General features: G+C 42.5%; 2 protein-coding genes across 2 annotated transcripts in view; one reads left to right on the plus strand and one right to left on the minus strand.

The window, feature by feature from the left end:
* Window positions 1-10,142, minus strand: GPN3 (GPN-loop GTPase 3). The gene is made up of 8 exons (XM_012663449.1): window positions 10,011-10,142; window positions 6,706-6,814; window positions 3,424-3,591; window positions 2,445-2,569; window positions 1,406-1,521; window positions 1,159-1,255; window positions 850-978; window positions 1-196 (listed from the first exon to the last, which is right to left on the minus strand). Exons 1-8 carry the CDS (start codon window positions 10,056-10,058, stop codon window positions 134-136), a joined length of 855 nt encoding a protein of 284 aa, XP_012518903.1. The 5' UTR covers window positions 10,059-10,142; the 3' UTR covers window positions 1-133.
* Window positions 10,143-10,771: 629 nt separating this feature from the next.
* FAM216A (family with sequence similarity 216, member A) overlaps window positions 10,772-16,572 on the plus strand; it is a 7,814-nt gene continuing 2,013 nt past the window's right edge. The window contains exons 1-5 of the mRNA XM_012663415.1: window positions 10,772-10,905; window positions 12,415-12,455; window positions 14,845-14,969; window positions 16,041-16,170; window positions 16,252-16,435. Coding sequence (XP_012518869.1) covers window positions 10,814-10,905; window positions 12,415-12,455; window positions 14,845-14,969; window positions 16,041-16,170; window positions 16,252-16,435 — 572 coding nt within the window. The 5' untranslated portion in view covers window positions 10,772-10,813. The remainder of the gene's footprint in view (window positions 10,906-12,414; window positions 12,456-14,844; window positions 14,970-16,040; window positions 16,171-16,251; window positions 16,436-16,572) is intronic.

Raw genomic sequence — 16,572 nt, forward strand, 5'->3', positions numbered from 1 at the left:
TGCTGATAAACAATCAAGTACTATTTTTTTTCATTAAAATAAATAGCTTTCTACTATTGCATCCTTCGAAGAGAAGAAGGTTCTGCTAATAGGGCCACAGCTCTTCATATCCAGTTACTATTTAGTAAACTCTTCATTCACCCTGGCATTCTTGAAAATATTCATCAAACATAGAGGAAGACTCATCTTCAGGTTCCTGACACAAAGGAAACACAAAACAGAAAACACACTCATTTCCCCTCAGTTAGAACTAGTATGTGTTTAAATACTTTCAGGTAACACTCTATATGGGACTAGTACCCAGCACCAGTTCCAGCTGTTGCTCATAGGTAATTGTTAAGGAAAGGCATGGTTGATAGGATTTTTCCAACTATATGACATATGTGAGGGCAGCCTAAATTCAATTGGATTTTATCTCCTCTTGGCACATACACCCAAACTCTGAGCACAAAGAGACTGAATAATATCCCCTCAACGAAAGGTAGAGTAAAACTGGTACCATTTGTTAAGCATAGGTGTCAATTTCAGAGATCACCCAGAAAAGCCCAGGTAACTGCTGCCACTAAGACAAAAAACTAATTTAGGCTGGGCGTGGTAGATCACACTGGTAGTCCCAGCTACTCGGGAGTCTGAGGCAGGAGAATGGCTTGAACCTAGGAGTTTGAGGTTGCTGTGAGTTATGATGACACCACTACACTCTAGCCTGGGCAACAGAGCGAGACTCTGTCTCAGAATCAAACAAACAAACAAAAAACGAATTTAAGGAGTTGCCCAGATTTTGCAGGAGGCCAGTGAGTGATGACAAATGTTATTATCAAAAGCCAATAGACACCCTGAATCAGAAATTACCTTTGGTTCTTTAAATTCCAAGTCTTCACCGTACTGAATGGCAAAATCAATATGCTGTAATACGATGTTCATGCTTTCTTCATCTGACTGATCATAAGGTAAAAACCGAACCATGCTGTAGTCATCAATCTATGAGTTGGGGATTTCAAGAAAGGTTTATTCTGAAGTTGTGTAAAATACGTAATTTTCAACTTACATTTGAGTTTTACAATCATTTGTACTTCTGATTACCATAGCGCCTCCCTATGACTGGATGTGGGCAAACACTTGATTAGGCCATTTAGAAAAAACTAAATATAAAAAGCTTACCAGTCCACATATAGCTTTAGTCAATTTTTTGAATTTTTTGCTTCTTAAGTTACTTGTAGAATCTTCTAACAAAGAATACATGTCTGGATCTAGAAATCTTTAAAAGAGAGAGAGAAGACTGATGAATAAAAGGAAAAATAAGTCAGGAAACTAGATTTATAGAGTCACCAAACCTCACATGTAAATAAAACAGAAGGTTTGTCTCTGCCGTTGAGATCTGATAACAACAGAAAACCAGTGAACTCACTTCTCAATTTCCTTTTTTGCTTTCTTACTGAGCAGATCCATTTTTGTCATGATGTTAACTTGCGGAATTTCTAGAGAGACCATGGCACTCAGGGCTGCCAAAATACCAGAAATAAACTGAAGGAGGAAACAGAAAAGGGAAGATGAGTCAACTGTTGCCAACAAAGTTACCTGGTCTCTGCATAAAGAGAGGCTTTGACTCTTCACTGGAACAAAACTGATTTAAGTAAAAGAAATGCTATTGATAATACTAAAGAAAAACTGGCTGGGCACGGTGGCTCACGCCTGTAATCCTAGCACTCTGGGAGGCTGAGGCGGGAGGATCACTTGAGCTCAGGAGTTCCAGACCAGCGTGAACAAGAGCAAGACCCCGTCTCTACCAAAAATAGAAAAAATTAGCCAGGCGTGGAGGTGTGCCTGTGGTCCCAGCTACTTGGGAGGTTGAGGCAGAAGGATCATTTGAGCCCAAGAGTTTGAGGTGGCAGTGAGCTATCATGATGCCACCGCACTCTAGCTGGGGCGACAGAGCGAGACTCTGTCTCAAGAAACAAAAACAAAAACCAACAAGGAATAAAGAAAAACTGTCCCTTGTCCCTTGTCCCTTAAGCAGATGCTCAACCCCTGGTTCCCACAGGTGAGGATAAGGCAGAAAATGTAGACTTAATCTACAGTGATCATAAATATCAATGTAGACAGTATTCCTATTCCCATTTAATATTCCTCAAGAGCTATTAATAAAATAAAATTTGATGTACACAATTCATAAACTGGACAAAAGGTCCTCAGAAAATTAAAAACAGACTATTCATTTTACAAAATAGCCATCTGCCTCAATTTTTTTTGGCAAGCAGTTCTCCCAAATCTATTACATCATAATTTACTATTTTTGAGTTAAAAATAATTATCATAATAATTTAATGATAAGAGATACTAAATAACTCTAGAATCGTTTGTGAAATGTCCAGAATCCCACAATTAAAGGAGACTGTCATCCACTTGTACCCATGATTGAAAAATCTATAACAGATTTACCCACAGACCTTGAATGACTCCACCATGAACTGCGAATCAACAAGAAAAACTCCACAGACTCGGAACTCCCACTGTTCCAGCTGCTGGACCAGCTGTTTCATCACAGGCAGGTGAGTGTACAACTCAATCTGACCTACATAAAGAACATTACAAGAATGTTACATATTTGTTTTATTCTTTTATTTTCTATTTTTATTTTTTTGAGACAGAGTCTCACTCTGTCTCCCTGGCTAGAGTGCACTGGCATCATCATAGCTCACTGCAACCTTGAACTCCTGGGCTCAAGGGATCCTCCAGCCTCAGCCACTGTGCCTGGCTGATTTCCTCTGTTTACTATGTTTCAGCCACACCAGCCTTTTCAGTGCCTGCAGCCTGCCTTGTTCCTTTCTGCCACCAGTGTCAGCATGGTGTGTCCTCTGCCTGGACCACTGTTTCCCTTACCTTCACTCTCGGGCCCAGCCTAAAGGCCACACTGGATCACAAGCCTTCCTAATCTCCCTGCTCTGTGACCATCTGTGCTATTCCTGTAGGATACCTGTCAAAATAAATATTAAATATCATTTGGGTGATTTTTGTTCATACTGTCTAGAACTCTGCTGGACTGTGAGCTCCCTGAGGGCAGAGAATATGGCTGCCATGCTCTCTATCATATTCCCAGTATACAAAGCAAGCACTTGATAAACTCAAAAATGAATTAGAGGCCGGGCACGGTGGCTCATGCCTGTAATCCTAGAACTCTGGGAAGCCGAGGTGGGAGGATCACTTGAGCTCAGGAGTTCGAGACCAGCCTGAGCAAGTGCGAGACCTCATCTCTATTTCTAAAAAAAAATAAAAAAATAAAAAAAAAAATGAATTAGAGCCAACAAATGAGAGCTTGGTACCTGACTGCAGTAAAGTTTAGAGCTACAAATGCTCACTCCACTTTCTCCCACTGAGGACAACTATCACGACTTCAAGAAAAATAACACATTGAAATTACTGACTTACCTGGACAATCAAAAAGGATGTAGTCGTCCTCTACATGGCCAAGACAGTTCTCTAGCCAGTCGAAATTATTGGCAAAGTACTCCATGCAAAATACCAATCCTCCATTGGGACCAAACCTCAGAGAATCGTCCTCCATCACATCATCCACCTCGATCAGTTCTCGGATGTCTGAAAGGGACAGAAAGGGCCCAGAATATAAGTGTCCATTTGAAAATTGTAACCTGACTAATAATTATTAATAGGGAACTGAGCAAGTAAATTACTGTACAGCCAGACAATGGAATATTATGCAGCCACAAAAGGGGGAATTTCTGTAAGTATTGATATAATACAATCTCTCAAGTATGCTGTTAAACAGAAAATGCAAGGTGCAGAACTGTGTAAGAATGCCATCATTTGTACTACAAAAAAAAAAGATAAAAATTCACTACGTTCACTTAATGCATATATGTATTGAATTTGATATGCACAGACCATCTATGGAAGGACACACCAGAAGCAGGTAACACTGGCTGCCTCTAGCAAGGAGAGCCGATTGCTGGGACACAGAGCTAGGAGGGAGATGTTTTCCTGCGTACTTACTCTTTTATACCTTTTGCCTTTTGAACCGTGTGAATATGTATTACCTATTCCAAAAAAAGTAAAACAAAACCAAAGAAAGAAAACCAACTACCATTTCTTAACACAATGATCCTAGAGAAGCTACGTAACCTCCCTGAGCCTCACTTTCCTTATCTTGGGGACAAAGGGTATGAACTATATATCTAAATCACCAACAGGAAGGGCTTAAAAAACTCTATTCATAATTTGTGTGGGGTTTTCTTATCAATTTTTAGAAATCAATATTAGAATTTGCTACCTTAGGTATGCATGTATGTATGTATATATGTATTTATTTATTTATTTTAGAGACAAAGTCTTGCTCTGTTGCCCAGACTGAAGCGCAGTGGTGCAATTAAAGCTCCCTGCAGCCATGAACTCCTGGGCTCAAATGAAGTGATCCTTCTGCCTCAGCCTCCCAAGTAGTTAGGGCTCAGGTACATACCATCATGCCTGGCTATTTTTTAAATTATTTTAAATTATTATTTTCTCCTTTCCCCAGAGATAAACAACTGACCCAAATTGGGATAATAAAATTAGCCTTCTAAAAGGATGAATCAAGGACATTCGTCAGTCAATAAAACACTTGGACCAGAAAGTGATATGAACCAGGGGTTGGAGGGACCTTGCTGGGTCACATGCATCCTAGAGCAAAGAAAGCTGGTATGTAACAGGGAGGAAAAAGACAGAGACAGGCAGAAAGCTGGCCTTGCTCCTGTTTTTGTGTTTATGGTTCTAGTCTCTCATAAAGTTTTGTTTTTAGCTTTTTTGAGAGGTCCCCTCATTCCTTCTAATAAATCGTCTTTTTATTAAAGCTAGCTAGAGTGCTTTCTGTTTGCTGCAACCAAACAATCCCAAGCAATTCCATGCCTTCTTCTCAAGGAAGATGAGCATTTCACATCTCCTCCTCTCCCTTCAACCTGTCTCCCCCAACCCTACCCACTTGCAGACACTCTCAGCTGACGACAACACACACATCATTAATAGAAATCACAAGCCAAGGAAAGAGAATTTCCCATATTCCCACATGATGCCTACTGCCCACCTTCTCCCCTGTTCCAGTGAAAGAAACACCTCATTTCTAGCAAAGGCAAAAGCCCCCACTTCTTTGGGATCCCCTCTCCCTCATTCTGGCAGTCATTCCTGCAGGTATTTTCACTCTCTCTGGCATCTGCAGTTTCTCTTTCTATTGGATCGTTCTCTTCAGCATACAAGTATAACCCAGTTAGCTTCTCCAATCTTAAAACTAAACTTCCTCTTACCCTCACAGTTCCCTCCAGTTGTCAAACTGTTTCCACTTCCTCTACCAGACCTCTGAAGATCAGAGGACTTCGAGGCTCAGTCCTGGGTCCTTTTCTCTAACCACAGTCCCCTGCCCAAGTGATCTCATCCAGTCCTGTGCTAAATGTGCTTTATGTGCTAAATGCTGCTGACCCCCGAATTTATACCTCCAGGCCAGCCCTCAAGTCTGAATTCCAGACTATTACATCCAATTACCTCTTACATATCTACTAGACATCTCCAGCTTAGTCAGTGCAAAGACAACTGCCCCAAAGCTTGCATGGCTTGTCTCTCTCCTTGGTAAATGATATCACGCACTTAACAGCTCAAGTCAGAAACCTATGAGTCACCCTTGATTCCTCACTTTCCTATACTGTCTTGGTTCCATCCCCCACAAAATGCTCTTTATTCTACTTGCAAAATATGAACTGCATGTGTCTGCTTCTTTACATCTCCACCACGACCACCCTAGTCACGGTGGGCACGACAGCTACAATAGCTGCATTGCTGGTCCCTGCTTAACGCTTGACCCCCGAGAGTCCATTTTTCACCTGAGTGCCTGAGTTACCTTTAAAAACACAAATCAGATATCAATCCTCTCCTCTGCTTAAAACCCTCTAGTGGCATTCCACTGTTGACAGGATAAAATCTAAACTTCTCATGTCCTGCTACCGCTACCCACTTCTTTCCTTTACTCACGCTTCTGCTCACTGACATCTTTTCTTTTCTGGAACATACCAAACCCCTTCTCACCTCTAGGCTATTTACTGACCTTGATGTTCCTCACTTTGGAAGGTCCTTCCCCAGAGTCATGAGCACATTACCACTCTGCAGGTCTGGGCTCAAAAATCCCCTCCTCAGAGACACCGTCCGTGATCATCCTACCTGAAGCAACCTCTCCTGGTTAGTCCTTCTCATCAGCCTGTCCACAGTCCTGACCACATTCTGCAACACGTTTATCATTTTGTTTATTGCTTATCACCCTCACTAAAAGGGTGATGAGGACAGGGATGGTGTTTGCCTTGTTCTCTGATATAACCCTGGTGGCATCAAACAGGTGTTCAACAGACACTTGAATGAACAAATTAAAAGAATTTTAAAAAACACCAGCCTGCTCACTTACAGTGACCAGCAGTTAACCGGATTCACTACAGCAGGACGAAGCACAAAAGGGACAGAAGGGGAGGGTGCTGAGGGAGGAGTCCACTCACATTTAAGTCTTACATCAAAGACCAAGAAAGGATACCGTTACACACACCACCGTGAACAGATGTCACCAAACGACTCTCGGCCTCATGCTGTTCACCATGAAACCAGAGAACCAGACTGTAATAATTAATTTTTCAGCTCTCCCACCCTTATTGCTCCTGAAGGAGGGGGAAGGCGCCAATGCGGACTTACCAGCCATCACAGGGTAGTTGAAGTGTTCTGCTGCTGGATCTAGGTTTACAACTTGGACCGACCTGTTGAGGGCTTCACAGTGCTGGACCATGGTGGCACAATAGGTGCTCTGTAATGTCACAAGGCATGGGAGGTTAGAGCAACAGGTAGTGTGCTACCCTCTATACCCCCAGAAGGATTCTCCACCCCTTTTGGGGCAGTGTCCACTAAGGACAAAACTACACCTTCTTCAACCAAGATGCTGACTGAAAACAAGGGAAAAAGACAGGGGGCTGGCCGGGCGCGGTGGCTCACGCCTGTAATCCTAGCTCTCTGGGAGGCCGAGACAGGCGGATTGTTTGAGCTCAGGAGTTCGAAACCAGCCTGAGAAAGAGCGAGACCCCGTCTCTACTAAAATTAGAAAGAAATTAATTGGACAACTAAAAATATATAGAAAAAATTAGCCGGGCATGGTGGCACATGCCTGTAGTCCCAGCTACTGGGAGGCTGAGGCAGGAGGATCACTTGAGCCCAGGAGTTTGAGGTTGCTGTGAGCTAGGCTGATGCCACGGCACTCACTCTAGCCCGGGCAAAAGAGTGAGACTCTGTCTCAAAAAAACAAAAAGACAGGGGGCTGGAGGTCAGGACATCTAACTGGGCTGCAGATCCAGACCCAGATTAGACTCATGGTTAACTCTGGGGAAGCTGCTTCTCTACTCTGCCCATCGATTTTCTTGTCTCTAATTGGTGTGTCCTTTGTGATCACTAAGGCTCCTTACTGCTCTAATGAGTGACAAGAGGTATTTAAAGATTGGCCAGGCATGGTAGCTCATGCCTGTACTCCCAGCACTTTTCCAGGCCAAGGCAGGAGGACTGCCTGAGGCTAGGAGTTCTAGGTCAGCCTGGGTAACATATTGAAACCCTGTTTCTACAAAAAATTTAAAAATTAGCCAAGCATGGTGGCATGTGTCTGTAGTCTCAGCCACTCCGAGGCTGAGGTGAGAGGATCACTTGAGCCCAGGAGTTGAAGATTACAGTTAGCTATGATTGGGCCATTGCACTCCAGCCTGGGCCACAGAGCCAGACCCTGTCTCTAAAAAGTAAATGAATGAATGAAGGGAAGATTTCTGCTTACATAGTGCAGCACCTAACAGATAGTGTCTCCACTAGAACTCGTATAGTTTATTTATTTATTTATTTTTGACCCAGAGCCACACCCAAGAAGCCTTGTCTGACTTGTATAGTTTAACTAAATAGACTGGAGGTGGGCTATCAGTTTGCAAATTATCTCCCATGTAGTTGTTACTGTACTACGTTAACATCTCTAGGCTTGGCCAGGCATGGTGGCTCATGCCTGTAATCCCAGCACTTTGGGAGGCTAAGGTGGGAGGATCACTTAAGGCCAGAGTTCCACACTAGCCTGAGCAAGAGTGAGACCCTGTCTCTGCAAGTAGAAAAATTAGCCAAGCATGGTACTACCCGGGAGGCTGGGGCAGGAGAATTGCTTGAACCCAGGAGTTTGAGGTTGCAGTGAGATATGATGACACCACTGCACTCTAGCCTGGGCAACAGAGAGAACCTGTCTCAAAAAAAAAAATCTCTAGGCTGCTTGTCTGTCCCATCCTCTCCATCCTCTGTTTAAAGGAAGAGATGTATCTTATTTAGTTTTGTAAGCCCAGGGACTAGCATAGTACCTGGTACATAATAAATGCTTGGTCATTATTTCAAACTGACTGACTCACGTTTGAATACAAGCTCCACAACGGCAGGGATTTTATGTGTGTGTTTTGTTCCTCACACAATCCCCAAGGCCCAAAACAGTGCCTGCCATAAAGAACATGCTTACTAAGTGTTTCTGATAGTAGGCATCAACAATTTATAGAAAGATCTGACACAATCGGTCCAAAATTAATATAGAATATAGAAACAACCTCCATCATGCTTTCCCCCTCAGTGCCTTTACACACACTGTTCTCTGCCTGGATGCCCTCTCCATGCATCATACTGTGTCTTAATTGACAAGCCACCTGTCTGTCTTCCAAAACAGACTACAGGCTCTGGGTAGGTAAGGGCCATATCTTAGTCACATGTACATGGCCTGTGCCCAGAATAGGTCAATGGCTTAGAACAGTGTGTTTGTTAAATTAAAGACTGAAGCTACACAACAGCTCCAGACTGTTTCCCACACTTGTTATTTGATCAATATCTTCACTATTGCTACTGTATTTGTATGCCTCCAACATTATTCCCTTAATATTTGTTTACAAGAAAAAAAATTTCTCAATTGCAAACAGAAAACTAGTTATATTTATCATAATGTCAAGGTAACTATAAAATTACATAAAACTTTAAAATGATTTTGATTTTAGCTAAATACAGGTATCTATGAAAAGCTCTGAGTCTAAGACCTGCTCTCTGAAAAGACATGGAGATTAAAGAAGTGGTGAAGATACTCTAGGACCATGCCCAATTTCACTTGAATGTGAAGAACTGAAAGAGAACTGAAAAGAGAACAACTTTCTCAATATACAATCTGATTTTTTTTTTTTTTTTAAAGATACAGGGTCTCACTCTGTCACCTAGGCTGGAGGGCAGTGGCACAATCATAGCTCACTGTATAACCTCCAACTTCTGGGCTCAAGGGATCCATCCTTCTGCTTCAGCCTCCTCAGAACTACAGGCACACGCCACCACGCCCGGCTAATTTTTCTCCCTTTGTTATTTTATATTCTTTTGTAGAGACAGGGTCCGTTATGTTGCCCAGGCTGGTCATGAACTCCTGGCCTCAACCGATCCTCCCGCCTCCACCTCCCAAAGCACTGGGATTATAGGCGTGAACTACTGCGCCGGCCTCCGATGTTCCTTAATGGCAGGTTCACGTACCACCTAAAATCACCTCAGGAATCCATGTCTCAAGCTCTGAGAAACAGTAATTACATGAGATCCCACTTCAATCTCCTGGGAGCGAGACAGGGCCGGACTCTGGAGTTAGAAAACTGGATTCAAATTCTGGCCGTAACTTACTAGTTGTGCGATCCTGGGCAAAGAACTTAATTAACCTTTCTGTGTCTCATTTTCTGTAAGATGGCAATAACAGGATCTATCTCACAGGGTGGTTGTGGAAATAAATGCGGTGGGGGCATAAGTATCCAATAAATATTAACAACTACCACTGTTCCCCCTTTTAAGACAACAAAAAGGGGAGCGAAACTGCAGAAGCGAGTTGCGCTGTGTCTCTAGGGTCCCCGGCACACACACCCTGCGGTCCCTCCCTCAAGACTCGAACCCCTGCTTCCCACGAGCTCCGACTCTCCCCAAATCCTCACCTTCCCGCTGCCTGCGGGGCCCATGACCAGCTGCGCGTACCGAGGCATGTCTGCTACCGGGATTACCAGACCGCCAGACACACTCTCTCCAGCCTGCGCGCGACGGCCACTGAATTCCGGGAACGTGAAGTGCGAACCAATCCCAATCCCAATTCCTTTTGTGTCTCCCGTTCTGCCACACCTCTGACTACGGAGCATCCCACAGGCCAAACTTCATGAGAAACTCGCCCCGAGGAAACAGGGCGTAGGGCGGGGGGGTGGCGGGTGGTGGAGAGGGTCTTGCGCGTGCGCACAAATAGTTGGCGAAAATCGGCAGATGGGATACAAGCTAAGCCTGGTTGCCTAGGTGATAACGGTCAACGGACAACGCTTAGCATCCCTGCGGCGGGTTCTTTGGTCCATGGTTTGCATACTGGCATTTGACCTATATGGTGATACCCAAGATTTGCAAATAAATGTGCTGCGAGTCTGGAATACTGAGGTGGAAGGCACCTTTTGTTTTAGGGACATGTATATCTCCCCGCCGTGACGCATCGCTCCCACAGAGAGATGCAGACGTGCAGACGCGCGGTCTACCAAAGACCCCTCCTCCCGCCCCTCCCCGAAGTTAACTCAGGGTCGCCAGGCTGCCCTCGCTCTCCCGAAGCTATTCGGGCAGGGTCCGGACGGCTTCGGAGGGGGCTAGAATCCGGCGCCATTCGCCTCTTTGCGCCAGTACCTCACCGCCTGACGCACGCGTGCTGACGGCGCGGGGAGCGGGGACAGGTTCTCCCGCACACAGCTCGCGGCCGGGCACTGCGGAGATGCCGGGCCGGGGCCCAGGGTCCGACTGGACAGAGAGCAGCTCTTCCGCAGGGCCGCCCGCAGCGGCTGGGACCGAGGGTGGCGGCGGCGGGTGAGGCTGGGGCCCTGGGGAGTCGAGAGGATGGCGCCCGCCCGGGGTCGCACACCCCCTGGAGTGGGGGGCTGGCTGCTCCTCTCACGGTCTGGTCCTCGGTGCACTCACGGAGAGGCGGGGAGAACGTTTGTTGTGGACTGGGTGGGAAATATGGAGGCTGACTGGCTGCTGAGGGGAAGGGCTTCTGAGCGGAGAGGAGCGTTTGGTGCATTGACGAGACGGCGGTGACTGCGACAGTCGCCTGCGTGCTTCCTTCTGCCCCGAGGAGGCGCTGCGAAACATGCCGGGGAAATTGCCGTCTGGCCACGGTACTGAATCTACAAAAGGCCAGGATGGCGGGGGACAGAGGAGGGAGAAAACATCTCCCAGCTTAATGGAGGGCTTCCAAGTCTATAAACCAGTTCCTTGTGCGAGACAGTAGCCACCTTTCTGTCGAATGAGGGTTTCTGTTCGCTAATTTGACAGATGACTTTGTGGATTTTTTTTTTCCAACTTTGAAAATTTATTTATAGACATTTCAGGACCATTTAAATTAACAGTGAATTTCTTTAGACATAACATACCGTGTTTATCTTGAGGTACGCACTGGGCCCACTAGATAATGCTCTGGCAAATTACGCAAGTGTTAACTGGTAGTTAAAAGGCACCTTGATCTTGACATTTTCTTCTCACTGAAGTTCCTGTCTTCATAAATCCATTTCATTTTGAGCAGGTTTTTATTACTGTTCCTAGACGAAGACATTTAGCTGCTGAAATCACTGCTGGAGGCGAATACCCCCTCGTCACCTCCTTCCTTTATTCCCTAAAAGCACGAGCTGCAGGGCGTTTGCTGTCCAGTTCAGCGCACAGTCATGGCCCTGCTGCACCTGGGGCCATCGTTTTTATATCTGGTGCTACTGGAGACTTCTTAAAGATGGGATGGGGTCTTCCGTTCTGTTCTTCAGTTCTTGGCAGACTGCTGGATCGTAGTTTATTAGGAGATCAGTGAACTCTTGGTTATTGAATAAATTGCAGGGAGAGGAAAGGAAGTATGTTTTGTTTTAATTTGAGAAAAGAAAAAAAGAACTTGTACAAAATTAGAAACATTACAGACTAATTTATCAGTTCCAACACACCTTAAGTACTACTCAAAGGATAGTTTTTTCAATACTCAAATTGCTTTATTAAAGATAAAGAGAGCAAGAAAATATCATGGAAAGCAACAGGAGCCCAAACTGTTTTATTGAGCTCACTATTGGAATTAGATTAGCAAGCCATAAAATTAAGAGCAAATCTGGCCTAAAATAAATCCTTTCTATCATGGGAAAATCTCAAATAACTCACGTTGAAAAACCTTGGAACCTTTAGGATTTAACCAGAATTACAGGAGAAAATTTGCAAGACACTATGTCTGATAGAAACATGAAAAGCAAAAAGCATATGTAATACTTTTTTCATTTGAAATATGTTCTTTAGTGCTTATAAAGCTGTCAATTATTGCATATTGTTTATATAATTTTTTAACAGATCAGCTGGACATTCTTACTACCAGAATTCTAAAGGTACTGGTGAGTATTGCATATAAAGCAGCTAATATCTACAAATAAATGGTTCAGAGAATCTAATTTGCCTGTAACTACGTATATAATAGAGTTTTAAAAATAGACTTTATTAGCATCCCTGGTGAACTTAGTCTTTAAGATTTCAAAGAGCAATCTTGCAGGTTCTTTCTCTTCTGTTAATATAGTCTATCTCACATCAAACATTTTTGAAATTAACAATGAATCCTAAAAGAACTGTGTTTATAACTGATGTTGGTTGAAAAGCACCAAGCACAGCCTGGGGTTTATATATAATTAAAGGAAAAATTTTAAATTGAACAGCTTCAAAGAACATGAAATATTTCTCATTGCTGATATTTTTCTCTCATTTGAAATAAAAGAGCTTTCAAATACCTCTTCTTTGCTGGAGTTAAGAGAGTAAGACAAGTGCCCAGAGGCCTCTGATTAATTGCTTTATTATCCCTTGGGAGAGGAGGTGGAGTTAACTGACCTTAGGGGTGTGTGTGTGTGTGTGTGTGTGTGTGTGTGTGTGTGTGTCTTTATAGTAGTTATAGTAGCTTTTAAATGTTTCATTTAAATTCAGTGATATATAAACCTGGGTTCATTTTGTTTTTCCTGTAAAATGTATACTCCTTACAGTTACCTAGGAAAAAAATATATACACATATATATGGGCATATATATATGTAAATAAATAATGTGGCCATTTTTAATATGTATTACACTATAGGTTCATTAATGTAGATTTCTCATCGAAATTCTTACCAACTACAGTTAAATGTAAAAATAAATAAAACACAAACAGAAAACAGAATTAATACAATATATTCCATCCCAGATGTGGAGTGAAATAATAAAAGAAGAAATGTTAACAATGATCAGTATATGAGGTAGATTGGTTGTTATATGAAAGCAAAATTTCTAAACAAATATCAAAATAAAAATGAAAGGGTTATATACCATAGGACCCTACTCAAACAAACAGAGATGGCTCACCTCTGTAATCCCAGTGCTTTTGGAGGCGGTGGCTGGAGGATCGCTTGAGCCCAGGCATTTGAGACCAGCCTGGACAACATAGCAAGATCTCGTCTCTACAAAAATTTTTAACAACTTAGCTGGGCACAGTGATGTGTGTCTGTCATGCCAGCTACTCAGGGTAGCCAAGGCAGGATTGCTTGAGTCCAGGAATTTGAGGTTACATTGAGCTATGGTTGTGCCACTGCACTCCAGCCTGGGCAACAGAGTGAGACCTTGTTTCTAAAAAAAGGAAATAAAAACAATACAGATATGCCTAGTAAAACCTCTGAAAGACAGTATATCACAATGTTTAAAAATAATTACTAGTAGATGTTAGGATAAAGGTTTTTTTCCCTTTTTTTACACTTAATATACTTCACAAATCTATAATGAACAATGTGTATTGCTGTTTATAATTGGAGGAAAACAGGGCTAGTAGTCAATATAAGTGTTTTATTGTTTCCCTCTGTATTTGGACTTAAGGTCTTATTCTATTATTTAATATAAACATAATAGCCAACTCCTGGCATTGAATCTAGATTTTTTTTTTTAAGACACAGGTCTCACTCTGTCATCCAGGCTGGAAGGCAGTGGCATTATCATAGCTCACTGAAGCCTCCAACTCCTAGGCTCAAACAATCCTCCTGCCTCAGCGTCCAGAGTAGCTAGGACTATGGGTGCGCACCACCACACCCAGCTACTGTTTTAAAAAATTTTTTGTAGAGACGGGTTCTTGCTCTATTGCTCAGGCTGGTCTTGAACTCCTGGCCTCTAGCGATCCTCCCACCTTGATCTCCAGAAGTGCTTGGATTACAGGCATAAGCCACCACGCCCAGCACAACTTTTACTTTTACTACAAGGCTATTGTTTTATTCTGCCTAAATCCATATTAAAACAGTGAAATAACTGAAGCTATGTAAAAATAAATTTTGATACATTTCTACAAAGCCCTAACACTACATCATTAAAGGCATAAAATTTGTAGTATTCTATCTTGAGTCTGATACAGATTTTTAAAACTATATACTCAAGTCATATGAAGAATGTAAATCTTTAAAGTACAAATCCTGCATTTATATTTCCTGTTTAGTATGTTTCTGACATGATTAAAAAAGTCTTACTGTCAATATTTTGCATCTCAGCTGAGTTCCAAATAATGTAGTCCATATGTAATGATGTATAGTTATAATATTTATAAGTATCTTAGATGTTTGTGTGCTGTAAAACTAAATGGCATATCATACAATCTCTTCAAAGTTAATAGTCTGATATAAATAATACTATTCCAGGATACATGTAACTGTATAGATCTTAATAACTAAATTTTTTGAGTTTATCTTCATCTCTGAAATTCCCGTGATAATGTCCTTGCCTACAGATAGAATCAAAGATGGACACAAAATGGACTCACACATAGCCAAGCTGCAAGAGGTATGGAAAACTCCTCAAATTCAAAGAATTCACATGCCTAAGTCAATGATGGATGATGCATCCTTTCTAAAGGTATGCTAACAGAGAAATATTTAAATACCAATGCTCTTTGTATTCAGAGCTGAACTTTTTTATTAAAGATAAGCTACTGGGAGGTTAAGGCACTGCAGATGACAAGGTATATCCAGCATGTTATCTAGGAGTCAATAAACTTAAGAACGAATGCAAGGATTATAGATCCCTTGTCATAAGAATTCTTTCAGGGCTTTAGGATGCTGCAGATCTAATGTATTTTTACTCAGGAAGCTCAATGCCCCAACAACAAAGATGCTGGAAGAAAGTTCCATCTTAGAAATAAAAACCCAACCCCATAAAGATTTCCCTCAAGGACTACAAAATAACAAGAAAGCAGGTAAAGAAAATGACAATAAGGATTTTAGAACTGTTGACTTATACTACTCATTGAAGATCGTAACTGCTAAAAGTATCATCTCTAAGACAATGTGAGAATTAGGGTAAAATTTTGTAATATTTTGACTTTTCCCTGAGTTTACTACCTATTCAGTAAAGTAAATCCTGTGTGTATGTATGCATGCATGTGTAGTGGAGTCTTGCATCTTAAGTGAGCATTCTAAAATCAGCAAGTACAATGGAAATCTCAGTCAAGATTACCTGGATCACAGACCAGCATACTGTCCCGCAGTATGTCCAACACAGTTATTCTTACGGTGCTAGAAAAGACTTGCTTTAGTTCAGACTAAGTTGAGTAACTGGGTTGCTTTTAGGTACTATGTTATATCTAAAAAAGTCATATTGAGAAGGCAAGATGTCCACACTGAGAGGCACACAGGAAGTAAGACTTGATGACAGAACTGCAGAGTCACTCTTTCCTTGTTCCTCTAGGCAGTGGGTTCTTGAACCTTATAGGGCATCTGAATCACTTGAGTGGAATGGCAAGCAGAGCCACGTGCACTGTTTAAATGACCATTTCTTTCTCTTTGGGCCATGTTAACATAATTGAATTTGCTTAAGTAAAATGTACAGATGGTACAACTCTTCTGAACATTCATCCTTTCAGGTAAGGAATATTGCCAACTTCTGTTCTACAATGCAGACTATAAATCCTCTTATTCCATCTTTTAGCATCCAGACCTCACCATAATCCAGAAGCGGTATCTGTGCAGTATTGCTAAGATGTACAATGCAAACTATCTGAAGGCGTTAATGAAGAGGCAGTATATGCATGTGATTCAGCGCAGCCCACCAAAGCCAGGCAGGTACACCTCCAGTTGGTTTCTCACTGGTTCTCATAATTAGTGAGAGGGTCTTCTAATGGAGGTGATTTGTATGACAGGTGTCCTCATTCATCACAGGAGCCGCCTCGGCTCTCATTACTCACAGAAACAGCATTATCCCTGCACTACATGGCGTCACCAGCTGGAGAGAGAGGACATGGGGCCTTCTGACATTGTAGCTGCATCTGCACCTGAAATGATCATACAGCATTCCCTTTGGCGACCAGTCAGAAACAAAGAAGGGTCTGTTTCTTATTGTGTAAAAGGGGGGAAATGTACCCATTTTATTTGAAAGGCTAAGTGATATTACAGCTTGTGCTCCCTAATATGTTCACTTTGCTAAATTCAGAATAGGCTGAACAGGCTGGGCGCGGTGGCTC

Source organism: Propithecus coquereli, unplaced genomic scaffold, assembly GCF_000956105.1.
Source record: "Propithecus coquereli isolate 6110/MARCELLA unplaced genomic scaffold, Pcoq_1.0 Scaffold81, whole genome shotgun sequence".
Classification (NCBI taxonomy): Eukaryota; Metazoa; Chordata; class Mammalia; order Primates; family Indriidae; genus Propithecus; species Propithecus coquereli.